The sequence below is a fragment of the Talpa europaea genome (genome assembly GCF_964194135.1).
Source record: "Talpa europaea genome assembly, chromosome: 10".
NCBI classification, from domain to species: domain Eukaryota; kingdom Metazoa; phylum Chordata; class Mammalia; order Eulipotyphla; family Talpidae; genus Talpa; species Talpa europaea.
The window spans coordinates 5,142,667-5,156,177 of record NC_140077.1 but is presented as its reverse complement, the minus strand read 5'-3'; the positions used below and the strand labels follow the sequence as shown (position 1 = coordinate 5,156,177).

Below are 13,511 nucleotides of genomic sequence, written 5' to 3'. Positions count from 1 at the left end.
GAATCCCACCAGCGGCGCTCACAGCCTTTGCCCAACCCTCCATCTTTACACCTCAGGCTCCCCCACTCTCGGCACTACTGAATTGTCTCCATGTGCAGGGTGCCGGGGAGGTCTTCGGCACGTAAAATGAAAACCCAAAACCAACAGCCTCCTTCCTAAATTGCGAGCAGCTAGATTCCCTTGAAGACCTCCCAGCTGAGGTGCACACCCGGCTCAGAAAGTAGCAGAGTGAGTGGGGGACAAGTGGGCATTGCCAGAGGTCACAAAGGTCAGTGGTGGAAGGACTGGGCTGAGGTGGTGGGAGTAGCAGGTAAAAGCGAGCAGAGCCAGGCCTGGTCTGCCAATTGGCCGTGACCACCACCAGTCCCCGTGCCCATGGGCTGGGTTTGCTGTCCTGTCAGAAAAGCGAGCCACTGTGTCCACTGAACTCAGAAAATGGGCTGAAGCACACTTAACAGGAGCAGAAGAACCTGTGTCAGGGGTTATTCCCGTGTCTGAGTTTATTGCTGTGCCTGCGTTTAGAGGATCATGTGAGATGACAAAATTAACACCAGGGACATCGCCCATGGTAGCTAGTGGGCTCCAGGCCCTGTGTTCGGCACTAATCACCGCAAAGACAAACACCTTGGAAAGCCAAGGCCCGCAAAGAGCCACCCCTCCCAGACTTACCAGACAGCAGTCAAGTGCAAGGGGCATCGCCCGGCCCAGACCATGAGGGGTTTCCTTCTGATTCCGTCCCAGGGCTGTTGTTCGCTCAGGCCACAACCTGCAGTTTAGACAGTGTGTCTGCACAACTGTCTTCTAGAATGGCGGGATGGCCTCTGGGAGCCTCAATCACGGGGCCAGCCAGGTGGCAATACTCCAGTTTTCCTTGTCAGGAGGGGGCGAGGTTCTCTGCAAGGCTTGCACACTCTGAGTCGGCACCCTGTATGTGGCACTATTTCTCCGAGAGCCAGGACTCACAAGTGCAGGATGAGGCGGTGGAAGCGGGAGTGGCGCCACTGTCACCCCGGTGACCCACTCGCAAATGTTTGCTCCTTGTGCCGGCTACCTACTCTGCTGGCTGGGAGGTCTCAGCCCCGGGGGGAGGACTACTTCCACTTGGAGACGCGATGATCCCATTAAACTGGAAGTTACCAATGCCACTTCCCAGTAGCCTTTGGTATAAACAGTCTCTCCTGCCTCCCAGAGCCTCCTCTTCACCCACCACTGAGGTTCACCAAATCTGCTGCACTCTTGAGACTGTGTTGACCCATCTGGACTTATCCCAGGAACCAAAGCACTCCACTGTGAACCCTAATAACAGTAGATGCACCCTAGGAATGGACTCAGATTGGCACCCTGTCCTGACTTCCCACATGGTCCCCCAAAGCCTATCATCTGCTTCCTTCCAACAAACTTCTCTATTCCAATTTTCCTTGTGGTTTTTGTTGAATCACCACCCACTGGTCGGTCCCTGTGCTCTACTTAACAAACTAATATAACAAAATCATAAATGCATAAAATTTTGTAGACTGTAGAAAAATCATGAATTTATCAAATTTCATGTTTCCAAACATTACTTCGTAAAATGATCATCAGCTTGACCCCCAATTACAACACTGCGTCATGCAATACATACAGAATGAACCACTCAGTTTCCAACTAACTGCATCTATTTTCAGTCAGGAATCCTTGGCCTAAATGTAGTGATTCAAAGCTAGAATCCAAGGGAGGCATTTTGTAAATCAACAAAAACGCTACAACTACCAGAAGCTTAAGGGTTCCCACAACTACCAGAAGCTTAAGGGCTCCCCTTGAAGTGAGGCGACACATTTTACTTGATGTCAAAGGAAATACTACCTTGTAGCTATAAGTCAGGAAGGCTACAAAGAGTGACATGACACGTGCAAGCGATTAGTCTAAGGCAACTGTGTTACCTCTGAAGTGTGTTAACAATGAACAATAACAATTAGCCTTCATTTTGCAAAATAAATTCACTAAAACATTAAACCTTTTCATAAAAATATTTTAAGGACTGTTTGAAAATAAAGCATTTCTATTTATTTAAGATAAATGGTTTCCAAAGACAATACATTTATTTTTTAAATGCAAACACATCACACATCAACAGAGACAATAGTTATAATTTCTGAAAATTAAGTGTACCAGAAAAAATTCCTTGCTTTGCAGCCTTAATCCTTCAGTGCAGAGCCTCAGCACTGACACTTTAAACATACTGAAAAATGGCTCCAGAAAGACCCTGTCTCAGCTCTAAAAGTAAAAAAAAAAATAGAACGAGAGTGTTCCTTATACTTTCTGGGTTTACTGAGGTAAAACAAGATGACTTCTCTCATTTTATGTCAAGCCCTGAATCTAAAATAATAATCCTAACACGGAATAGGGCAGTTCTGATTTTTACTTTTCTATCTACTGTCATGTTGTAGTGAAACAAATAAAATTAATAGTCCCAAGATAGTATTTTACACAAGCCAAACACTGCAGGTTATTCATTATCTGAGATTAAATACAAAATATAAATTAGTGATCTGAATTAAAGGTTTCAAGTCTTAACTAGCAAATTTCCTAAGAATCAATTATAAAAAGAAAAATTATCAAACATCTAACCATTATTTTTCATATTCCTAAGAATATAAAATAAGGTATTTGTATAAATAAAAAATGCACTTCTATCAAACATGTATATATAATACAAACTAATAACTTGCATTGGAAATCCTTAAAAATTTTAAACACTCAAGCAACCAAAAGTACACATATATTTCTGTTAAGAGTGAAAAATATTGCAAAACAAAAATAATCGATGACCTATCGTGTTAACTCTTAGTGTACAGTACTGGTTTACAACATCAAGTGCAGTAAAAATGAACACTGAGGTCACTTATGTAAGTAAATGGTGATCCTTCAAAGGATATTAAATATCTGCTCTTCACAAACTTTTTTGGAGTATTCACTTTGTAATAAATACGGAATAAATACCTGGGGAACACTGTACATGCTGCGGGCTCATCTTTCTCCATTGGAGAGCCTTTCTCCAGAGTCACAGTGTCTGAGAGGCAGCTCAGAGGGGGGGGAGCCGGGGTTCTGCACCAAGTCCATCAGCAGAGCAATCTTGTTATCCAGGTGCTCCTGGAGCCGACATAGGCGCTGATCTATGTAGCCTGTCAGCTTCTTCTCCATCAGTTCCATGTTTTTAGAGAGAATCTTTTCCAAGTAAGAGCACAGGGGTTTCTCTTCTGTTCTAAATTAAAAAAAAAAAATAGAACAATTATCCCTCTTGTTAGAACAAATCACCCACCTGTATGAGCAGCCTAATTGCTGAAATTTGTCTCCAGGAATGTGTTCCCTACAACATATTTCCATGTTCTAAATTACATATTCAACCACAATCCTGAATGCCCAAAGCATTCTATTTCTTTCAGTCTTTAAACATTTTAAGTATATAGTAGAAATGAGGATATAGAAAGTGAAGATGATCCTGCAAAGAACAAGTCTTTAGAAAGGATCTTTTTTGATATGCAAATCAAAACTGATCTTGCCAAAACTATTTTCAAGGTCTCCATGTATTGCTTCAAGTACTTCCCCCAAGGAGCCTACAATTTAAATTTGTCCCTTTTCATCCAAACAACGTTATTAAATAACTGGAAGCCTTCTTTCAATTCCAATATGAAAACATTTTAAATATAACTAGAATGGACAAACTAAAATACAAACAAAATAAAAAGCACACTAGTTTCTAGGATTCACAATGAAAAACACTAAATTGTATAGTGTGGTCCACAAAATCTTGGGGTATCAATACTTTTTTCAGGGGTTTTCATAAGGTCAAAAGTATTTTTATAACACACAAAGCTGATATTTCAACTTTTCACCTTCACATTCTCATGAATATGTAACAATAACTTTTTCCAGAGGTTACAAAGCCACTACTGTAGTCGTGACTTACTTTATTGTTTTTGTTTTCAATTTCATTGACTTCTGCTCTTTGTCATTTTCCTTCTTTTTGCCTGACTTGTGTTTACCTTGCTGTACTTCTGAATCATTTCAATTTCTCTAATGGTTGCAGTACTACTGAAATTATCTACTACATCTTGGCTGAGTTGCAGTTGTGTTACAGAGACCTGTCCTCTCCTCTAATGTAAGCATTTAGTGGTATAAGTGCCCTTCTCAACACTTTTGCTGCCGCCCACAAATTTTCTAATCTGTTGTATTTCCATTCAGGTCCTTGTATTTTCTTTATTTCCAATGAAACTTTTTCTTGAGCTACAGATATCATTTAGAAGTTTAATTTCCAAGTATTTGGAAGTTGTCATGTTGTCTACTATTGATTTTTAGTTGGGCCAAAGAACATACTCTGCATAATTTCAATCCATTTAAGTATGGTTAGTTTATTTCAGGTCTATTTTTTGTGAATCTATCTTTGTGAAACTTTCATGGGTGAAAAAATACATTCTGGGTCCTCCCCGGTGGCGCAGCGGTTGAGCGCTGGGTTGCGAAGCTGTCCGCAGCCTCTGCAGCACCGGTTCGATCCCCGGCCGCCGCCGGGTGAGGGTCCTACATGGCGCGCAGACCTCTCCTGCTGCCCGCTGCTCCCCTCAGCAGTGTACTTCATCCTTCTGCCTGTTCTGCTCCCTGCTCTGGCTCTGGTGAATTCTCTCACCCTCCCACACTTTGGACTGTAGCTGGTGCTTGTATAAATAAATAAATAAATAAATAAATCTTTAAAAAAAAAAAAAATACATTCTGCTACTATTGGTGGAGTCTTCCATGAATATCAATTAGATCCTGTTAGACAACATTGTTTATTTCCAAACTAATCCAACTGCCTCATTTTCAGATGAAACCTCTATGGTTAAGGAGAGTGGACAGTGTGGCAAAGCAGTTAAGCCAAAACTATTACCAGAGTTGTAAATTTTATTCTAGAACACTACTTTGACACACCATGTGTTTATGTAAACGATAGGGACCATATTAAATACTGAACCATCTCTTAAACATGTACTATTAAAATATGGGACTGTAAAGTCAGGGAATAGGAGTTCCTATATACCATAAATAACTATAATTCTAACATGGCTTAGGCCTAAATTAGCATAGGCCAAGCATAATCTACAAAGAAAATCTATTACAATGACATAATTAACATGCCCAGTCAAAAAGCAGTACATAAATAAAAACAGTAAAGATTTTGACCCAAAGCTTCTCTCTATTCCATGAAGTAGTTTTCTATTCCAGTCTCAGTCTGAAGGGTACATACCTTCCACAAAGCAACCAACACTCCTTGGTAGAATATTTATACCCAATAAATGTACTAACAGTATACAACGTAATCACACCCCAGATTCTCCCCAGACACATTCTCAAGCAGCACTCACTGCAACAAGTCTGTTTCCTTTCCGTTACCCCCTCACACGACCAAACACACTCACGCGGTCTTAAATACTTACGGGACAGCAGCAACGCCCTCGCGGGGCTTGGTGAGAGCTTCCTGCCACGGGGTGTCACGCCCCACACGGAGATGGTTAACCTGACTACACAAGTTCTGGAGGAGAGGCAGCAGGTCAGAGCTAGGCACATTTGAGTCGTCACTTGCTTTCTTTGGTAAGAGAGAAGACACGGCATGTTGAAGATCGTTCTCAAGAAGAGAGTGGCGCGGTGGCACAACTGTGCGCTCGCCAAGGTCCGGCGCCCTGGGCCCTCCACCAGGGGGCTGCGTGCTTCCACCAAGGCAAGCTTTGAAGTCTTCAGTCAAGCTTCCAGAGGTCAGTCCAGTTCTAACAGGGAAGGGCGTGGAGGAGGATGTGTCCAAGGCCGAAGGGGAGGCTTCGATCACGTGCTTGCACCCAGCATTTCCCAAGACCGACTGGAGCTGCTCTCCGATGGGCAAGCGATTCTAAGCGAGGCATGAAGTAAGGGTAAGGGTTACAGTGAGCATTAGTGATGACGGCGGCTAACTTCTGGGCAATCACTGAGCCCGGCGACATGGTTCTCTCATTTGATCCTCAAAACTCCCACAGGCAGTCGGCTACAATTACTGTCTGAATGTTAAGTGGCTGCAACCTGGCTAGGGTGACACCACTGGTAGGTGGCAGGAACAGGATTGAACCCAGGCCACCCACCTTTGCCGTCAGGGCTTTTAATCATTTTACTGTGGTTTTCCATCAAGAAAATATTGGAAAGAGATAACTAGCAAACTTAGTAAAACTGCATTAGCATATTTTAATGTTTCCCCTACAAGAGTCTCCTTAATTATGGTAACAAAGCACATTCCTCTCAACTGAGGCACGGGAACTAACAATTTCACGGAATGGAATATCACCATCAACTTTCAGGTTGGCCAGCCAGTCTAGGGAGATCGTCTACAACAGCTCTCCATGGAAGATACACCAGGTAGTTGTCCACTGAAGGCTGGATGTTCAATGTACCTTGTGACTTTTTTAATGACTAAAATGGGCTGGCTTTAGACCAGCTTTACTTTAATCATTCAAAGGTAATAGGACTATGCTTTGTGGTGTCCAAGGAACCAGCTAAAACCGCAAGAGCATATTTTAACATTTCCACTACAAAAGCTTCCTAATTACTCATAAAATGTGGTAGTTTAAGGTGAGTCACGGTAACTGTTGACTTTCTTACAATTCACGTCTATCAGTCCCCAAATGTCAATGTACAGCAAAGCTGTTCCTTGCCACCTAGTGTATCTCCTGCACACGTTGCTCACGGAGGCCACCCAGGTAGTCACATTACTGAAGGTGAAGTGTACATGGGTACATGTGGGACACGGTCAGTGATTAAAATTAGTCATCTCTTGGCTATGTTTGCTTTAGGACTTTCCAGATAATAAGGAGTTCTGTTATGTGGCCTCAACTCAAGTGCTCATGCAACTATTATTTCCTGAGAAGATTCTGCCTTATCTTGAAGAAACTACGTGATTCCCAATGCCCTGTCTTGGAGAGGTTACAAACATGCCCTTTAGGTTTTCCCCAGGAGAGAAGTGTAACCACCTTGAGCCTAACTCAGTGTCAGGGCATAAGCGCGATCCTGAATTCAAAGCATGTAAGTCTATTAGAGTCTCGCCAGGGGCGAGCATCCCACACTACTGCAGCTCAACAGCTGGGGAGAGAGGGACTGAGATTATTACTCAAGATTAGCTAAAGGAACACAGTTTATACCTTCATCTAGATAATCTAAAAAAGGGTCAGACTAAGCCAAACCAACATTCCCGTATTCAATATTCAGCCATTATCTACTGTTTAGGAAGTGAGGAAGTGCTTCAGACACTGGAAAAAAATACAACAGCGAACAGAACATATTAAAATCCCTGACCTCGTGGAGCCCATGGGCTAAGGGAACATGAAGAAATTTATCCTCAAAAAGATGAATCAGTAACATATACAAAGAACTAACAGTGTTGGCACCAGAATGTGAATTCAGGTCTCCTGACAGCAAATCCTTCTCAAATCAGCAGCTGCTCGGCCACGCTGCTGCCTTCTATTCTCGGGGTCCCTCTCCTCGCCCCATATTCTCACAGGCTCAGATCCTCTCCATGGGTCTTTCTTTATTGGCCCAGTCTCTCCCTCCACCTTTCCCTACCATCTCCTAGGGGACAGTCTCTCAAGCCTCCTCAAGGTTCACTCTATTTCCCCCAATTCTGTGCTCCCATCCTCCCAGGTCGTGTGTCTGCTATCCACCTCTACAAATCAGTACTCCCCAAATTAAACTCCCTCCCCACCTTTCCCCTGCGGTGCATCTGGAAGGGATTCCGTACCTGCTGCTGAAATCTAACCATATGCATCAGCTGCTGAGCTCCAGGGGATAACTTGGAGCCCATGGACTCCATGATGGTTTGGACTCTCTCGAGGTCGATCCTTGACCCCAGAGCTGGAAAGCTTGGGGAGGGATTTGCCGAGACCGGCCTGATGTGGACCACGACTTTACTGACGAACACACACTGCTTGTCACCAAAAGAGAGCAACTATTATAAAACAAAAGTCAGAAAAAGAATGATCTGAAAAACAATCATCACTTACTGCCATTTCATGTTACTGCATAACAGTGAAGTATTCAAAAATCTAAAAATTTACTTCAAGTACTTTTTTGAAAGTTTTCTCCAAAACAGCCATTGCTAGAAAAAGGCTCAAAATAACTATTTTTGAAAACCCTGTTAACCTTAAAACATTACACGTATAACAGACTTTACTTGCTTAGTTTGAGGAATTAAAGATAAATTATGCAATCTCAGACCTCAATCCACTGCAACTTGCTATAACACTACAAATAAGGCTACGCAGAGGCCCATGGAAAGGACTTACTGAAATACTGAATAAAAGTCAGAATTTCACAATTGAGAACTTTAAAGGAATTCAGGATGATAACAGTTCAAAAGTTGACAAATAAAAAAGATGATTTCAGGGATAAATTTTAACACCCAGTTAGTAAAGCTTTTGAATCTAGTTCTCTGGCCTCCATCCCAGTAGTTTTTCCCATGCTGTATGCGGCCTCATTTTACCTAAGTTTCTAACCCCTTAAAAGACATGTGTGGTATGGGGCTACAAAGTAGCAAGTGGAAAGGGACAGGATTGAATCAGACAGACCTGAATTTAATGATTCCAGAAATTCTTAGGAAGATGACAGCGTATACCTACCTTTGGAGACACCAAACATACACCCACATGTTGGAGGAATTCCCTCCAAAGGAATGGCTATGTGCTTATCCTCATCACAAGACAATAAGGACATAAAGAGAGGGATAGAAAAGGCAGAGACAGTCTCATAAGAAACCAAATTCAGGTTTGGTGACACACCATGGGAAGGGGCCTTACGAGTTTGCCTATATGACCATGGACAAGTGCCAAAATCTGAGTCATGAGTAAAATGATGCCACGTGGTCTTGAGGGTTATGTGTTGAAATCACTAGTATGTAACATGAGTATGCGCTCAAAAATGTGCATCAATAACAACTATTTTTAATCTTCCTACTCTAGTGCCAAAAGAAGTCTTCATACAAACCCTAGGCTTTACCTAGGTAAATGACTCTGCACTCTCATGTACTGCCACGGAACCACCACCAAAAAAATTCGCCCTCAGAGACACACACAAAGATGCAGGTGAATACAGATCTATGGACCCCGCCTTAGGTCACAGAGACGGCATGTTGTCTCTAAGCTGCCATGTTGAGTCTTCCCAGAGAAAAGAAAGATGCCTGTGTCAGCACTTGGTGACTGAAACAAGAAGAGTCACCTAATCATGACAACAGACCCCCACACACACATTACAGCTTTCTGTCTGAAGGTTTGTGTCCACCAATCAAAGACAGACTTAAGAACCAATCCAAAAGTTTCACTGTATGACCTAACCCCAGACTATTTCCCTTCCTGCTCCTTTAAAAGTCCCCTAATCGGGCCTCCCAGGTGGCGCAGCGGTTGAGCGCTGGGTTGCGAAGCTGCCCGCGGCTGCAACGCCGGTTCGATCCCCGGCTGCTCCCGGGCCACCAGAGGAGGGTCCCGCATGGCGCGCAGACCTCTCCTGCCGCCCGCTGCTCCCCTCAGCAGTGTACCTCGGTCCTTCTGCCTGCTCTGCTCCCCGCTCTGGCTCTGGTGAATTCTCTCACCCTCCCGCGCTTCTGACTGTACCCAGTGCATGTGTAAACAAAACAAACAAACAAACTAAATAAATAAATAAAAAAAATGCCTCTATTTAAAAAAAAAAAAGAAAAAGAAAAACCTGAAAAAAAAAAAAATAATAATAAAATAAAAGTCCCCTAATCCCTGCCAGAACACACCTAGGAACTGTCTCTAGTTCTTGAACTTGAATCATGAGTCATATAATCAAATCTATTTCCTTATTATGTTAAAGCATGATTATTTCTCAATCAACAGATTCATTATCTAAAAACTCAGTGTGGCACCAAAGAAGTGACTGTCATTAACATCTAAGTAAACCCCTCACTAAATTACATACCCACATGCTCCTTGTATTATCCCTTTCTGCTTTTTGAGCCCCACTGCCTTTCTATCAAATGTAGTAAATATTTTGCACATTGAATCCACTTATTATCCTTATTACCCACTATGATACTATATGTGAGGGAAGTTGTTCCAATTTGTTCTATTACTGCTGCTTCCTAAATGCCTAGTAGAATATCTGACAGGAAAAGGCACTCAAATATTTGATGAATGAATAAATCACTTCATTTAAGTGGCTCAGGAAAAATTTAGTACATACCACAGAAAATTATGTCTTGGAATGATGGTTCTGTACTCTTCTATAAGTAATATAAAAATAGAGAATCTTAGAGACAAAAATAGTTCAAGGATTTATTTTCTGCAACATCCTAATTCTACCCAAAGTGGGGAGGAGCAGGGGGAGAAATCTATCCACTACTACTCTGCTAGTCAGCATCAGAGCTCATTCAGTAGTCAGGGCTTAAAGAATTCTAGCTCAGCACCCTTCCCAAACTCTGATGACATCACTAAAGTTCACCTTAATATTTTTCAAACCAAAAGTACATGTCCAATGCCTTTAAGTTTGGTGCTCTTGTCTAAAACTTCTCCAATTTGGGGGCCAGAATTGTCTGTCAACTTCATGGCATCTAAGTTTTATGTAAAGATAAAAAATGTTTTTTATTGCATTTTCCAAGGCTTAAAAATACTGACTATATTATCAACTATATGACATATCATTTCCATAGCTAAAAAAAGTTCAAATTTTTATAAGAAAATACTGATAACATTTTAGGAAAGAATTCTTTACATGTTTACTAAGCTATTCCTCTACTAAGAACAGGGACCAAGTTAAACTGACAACACTACCAAGCAGAAAATAGGTACACAGAACACAAAACCAGCGTAGTTTTAAATCAGTTAAAATTTAGTGATGACTCACCTTTATTTTACAATCAGGTGTGGAGGACTCCAATATTAGGTATTTTCTATATAAAATAATTTTTTCATGTTCACTGAAAATAAAAAATAATTTTTTTCATCTTCATTCTCTTTTTTAATATATACACTTAAAAATAAAGGTTTCCAGGACAATAGTAAATCTTGAGACTGAGTTTCCCTGGTGAGGAACAGAGTCGGGGCTTCCTACTGAGTGGCACTGGGAGTAAGGACACATCTCCCACTTGCTGGCTGGCTGAGAACTACAGTGGATAACGAATGTAGCAGGGGGCATATTTCAAAGTTCAACAAACATACCCATCACTCCAACATAAACGGCATATAAAAAGTTAGTATTTTGAATTTTATCATAAAAGATGAAGACAGAATCTCTGTAAGAAATGAGTAAACATCAGAAAATTTTTTTGAAAAGTGTAATAATAGATACACCACCAGCTGGTATGGTACACTCTTGGGCTCCTGCACTATTCGCAAGGGACTTCCTGCAAGGAAATGTGTTCAAAGTTCCAGGCTGAAAAATTAATTTTTGGGAACCAGACACACCTGTGAGTTAAGGGGGGAAAGAAACACCAGAGTTTCATTATAATAAAACTCTTCCATTTGCTATGACCTTCTACTAACTTAGCTCCCTTCAATTTGCTCTCAGCTCTCAGACTCATCGAAAGTGAGGTTCCTCGACGGGGTCTTGAAGCCCCAGAGGTCTGTAAAGTTTTAAGGCTGCTGACGTTTCCCCTTCGCTCCCACGCCCCGCACCCCGCGGGAGCCCGGGGGCCCCGAGGCCGCGGGGACGCACCTGCTCTCCAGGCCGGCGCGGGCCGCCTCGCCCCTGCCGGTGCCGCAGTACTCGTCCCCCGCGTACACCTCCATGATCCGGGCCGAGCTCAGCACGCCCAGGGCCGCCACCTCCGCGCCGGCCCGCGGGCCGCAGCGCAGGAACAGGCAGCAGGGCCCCGCCCCGGGCCCGCGCGGGCCCCGCGTCAGCACCGCCGCGCCGCGCCTGCGGGGAGAGGGGCTCAGCGCGCGGCCGGCGCCCCGGCCCGGCCCGGCCCGGCCCGGCCCAGGAGGCCCCGCCGCCCCCGCCGCCCCCGCCCGGCCCGGCGCGGACCCCGCTTCGGCGGGGAAGGCCTGCGGGCGCCCCCGGGCGCGCCTCCAGAGCCGGCGCGGGCGCCTCTCCGCGGCCCGGCAGCCGCTCGCCCGCCGCGGGAGAGGCGCGGCCGACACCCCACCGCGCCCGGGGGCGCAGACCGCGCGCCCCGCGGGGGGCCCCGCCGCCGCGCCCCGCGAGGACCCGGACCCCGGCCCCGCCGCCTCCCCCGCGGCGCCCCCGCGGCCCCGCGGCCCGGCGCACCCCGGGGCAGGCGGCGCCAGCAGCTCCTCCCAGTCCGCGTCCGCGGCGCCGCGGCCGGCCCGGTGCAGCTGGAGGCAGTGGGCCAGGCCTGCGCCGGCCGCCGCCCAGGAGGAGCCCAGCGTCGGGCGCAGGGTCGGCGGCTCGTCCCCCGCCCCGCTCTCCATCCTGCCGCCTCCGGCCCCGGCCAGCCCGGAACCTCTCTTCGGGGGCCGCCGTTTCCGCCCGGGCAGCGGGCCGCGGGCCGCGGCGGCGGCACTTCCGGCTCGGCGGGGCTCAACTCCCAGCCCGGCGGCGGGGGCTCCGGCGGGGCGAGCGCGGCTCCGTCGCACGCATGCGCGGCGCAGCCCGCTCCGGGCGCGGGTCCAGGCTGGGTGGGCGAGCGCCGGGGCGGCGCGTGCGCGCTGGTGCCCCCTGGGCCCGCCCGCGGGGCTGTGGGCCCGGAGCGGGGCCGGCGGTGTGGACGACGGGGGCTGGGTGGCCGGTAGCGTCACCGGGTGGCGAGGCGTGGTGCTGCACGCGACATGGAGGCCCCCGGTGGCCCTCGCGGTCTCAGCGACCGGGAAGGCAGCACCGTGCACAGCGTCTAGGACCCCGGGCGGCAGAACCGATAGAACAGAATCAGCCTGTGAGTTGAGTCAAGCAGCCTCACCCCAAAATCAAAGCAGAATGACTGGTCCGTCAACTCAGCAACCAACCTCCGTGCTTCTGACGCTCGGAAGGAACAGTGATGACAACTGGCCTGCAGTCTCTCAGTGCCGCTGCCCGTGTGACTGAACCAATCTAATGTAATAGTAAGGTACAGCAAGTTGAGCAAATCCGGGGGTCAAGGGCAGGGCTGCCCAACATCAGAAATAAGGCATTTTTATTCAAGTTCCAAGCAGCTGCCTGTTCAGGCTCCACACAGGAACTAAATTTCTGCCCAAAGCTCTACACTGCAGGCATCCTTAGAGCTTGGGGCCTCCATGACTCAGCAACCACAACTCGGCAGACTTTCAGCAGGGGACCAAGGCCTTCCATCCCTGTTGTCAAAGTAACATTCCTTCCTCCTCCCACCTCAAGGACCATCAACAACTAAGGTACCCTTTGAGCAGAGCAGCTTGTTTCAGTCCCACCTCTGGCCACTCAGCATCTAATGATTTAACAGGTAAGCCATGGGAAACCCTTGCCCTGTCCCCCACTTGGACGGGAGGCCTTCACTTCCAGGTTCTGGGGACTCTAATATATTCTAACCTGGGCTTTAGCATCCTTTTGTCCTTCCTTTGCCC

At 46.1% G+C, this 13,511-nt stretch overlaps 1 protein-coding gene across 1 annotated transcript; it reads right to left on the bottom strand.

The window, feature by feature from the left end:
• Positions 1–3,006: 3,006 nt before the first annotated feature.
• Positions 3,007–12,410, bottom strand: LOC311178157 (ATPase PAAT; the record flags this gene model as incomplete). The annotated part of the gene is made up of 6 exons (XM_084244533.1): positions 3,007–3,241; positions 5,448–5,893; positions 7,766–7,972; positions 10,882–10,954; positions 11,692–11,895; positions 12,247–12,410. 6 exons carry the CDS (start codon positions 12,408–12,410, stop codon positions 3,007–3,009), a joined length of 1,329 nt encoding a protein of 442 aa, XP_084100659.1.
• Positions 12,411–13,511: the final 1,101 nt, after the last annotated feature.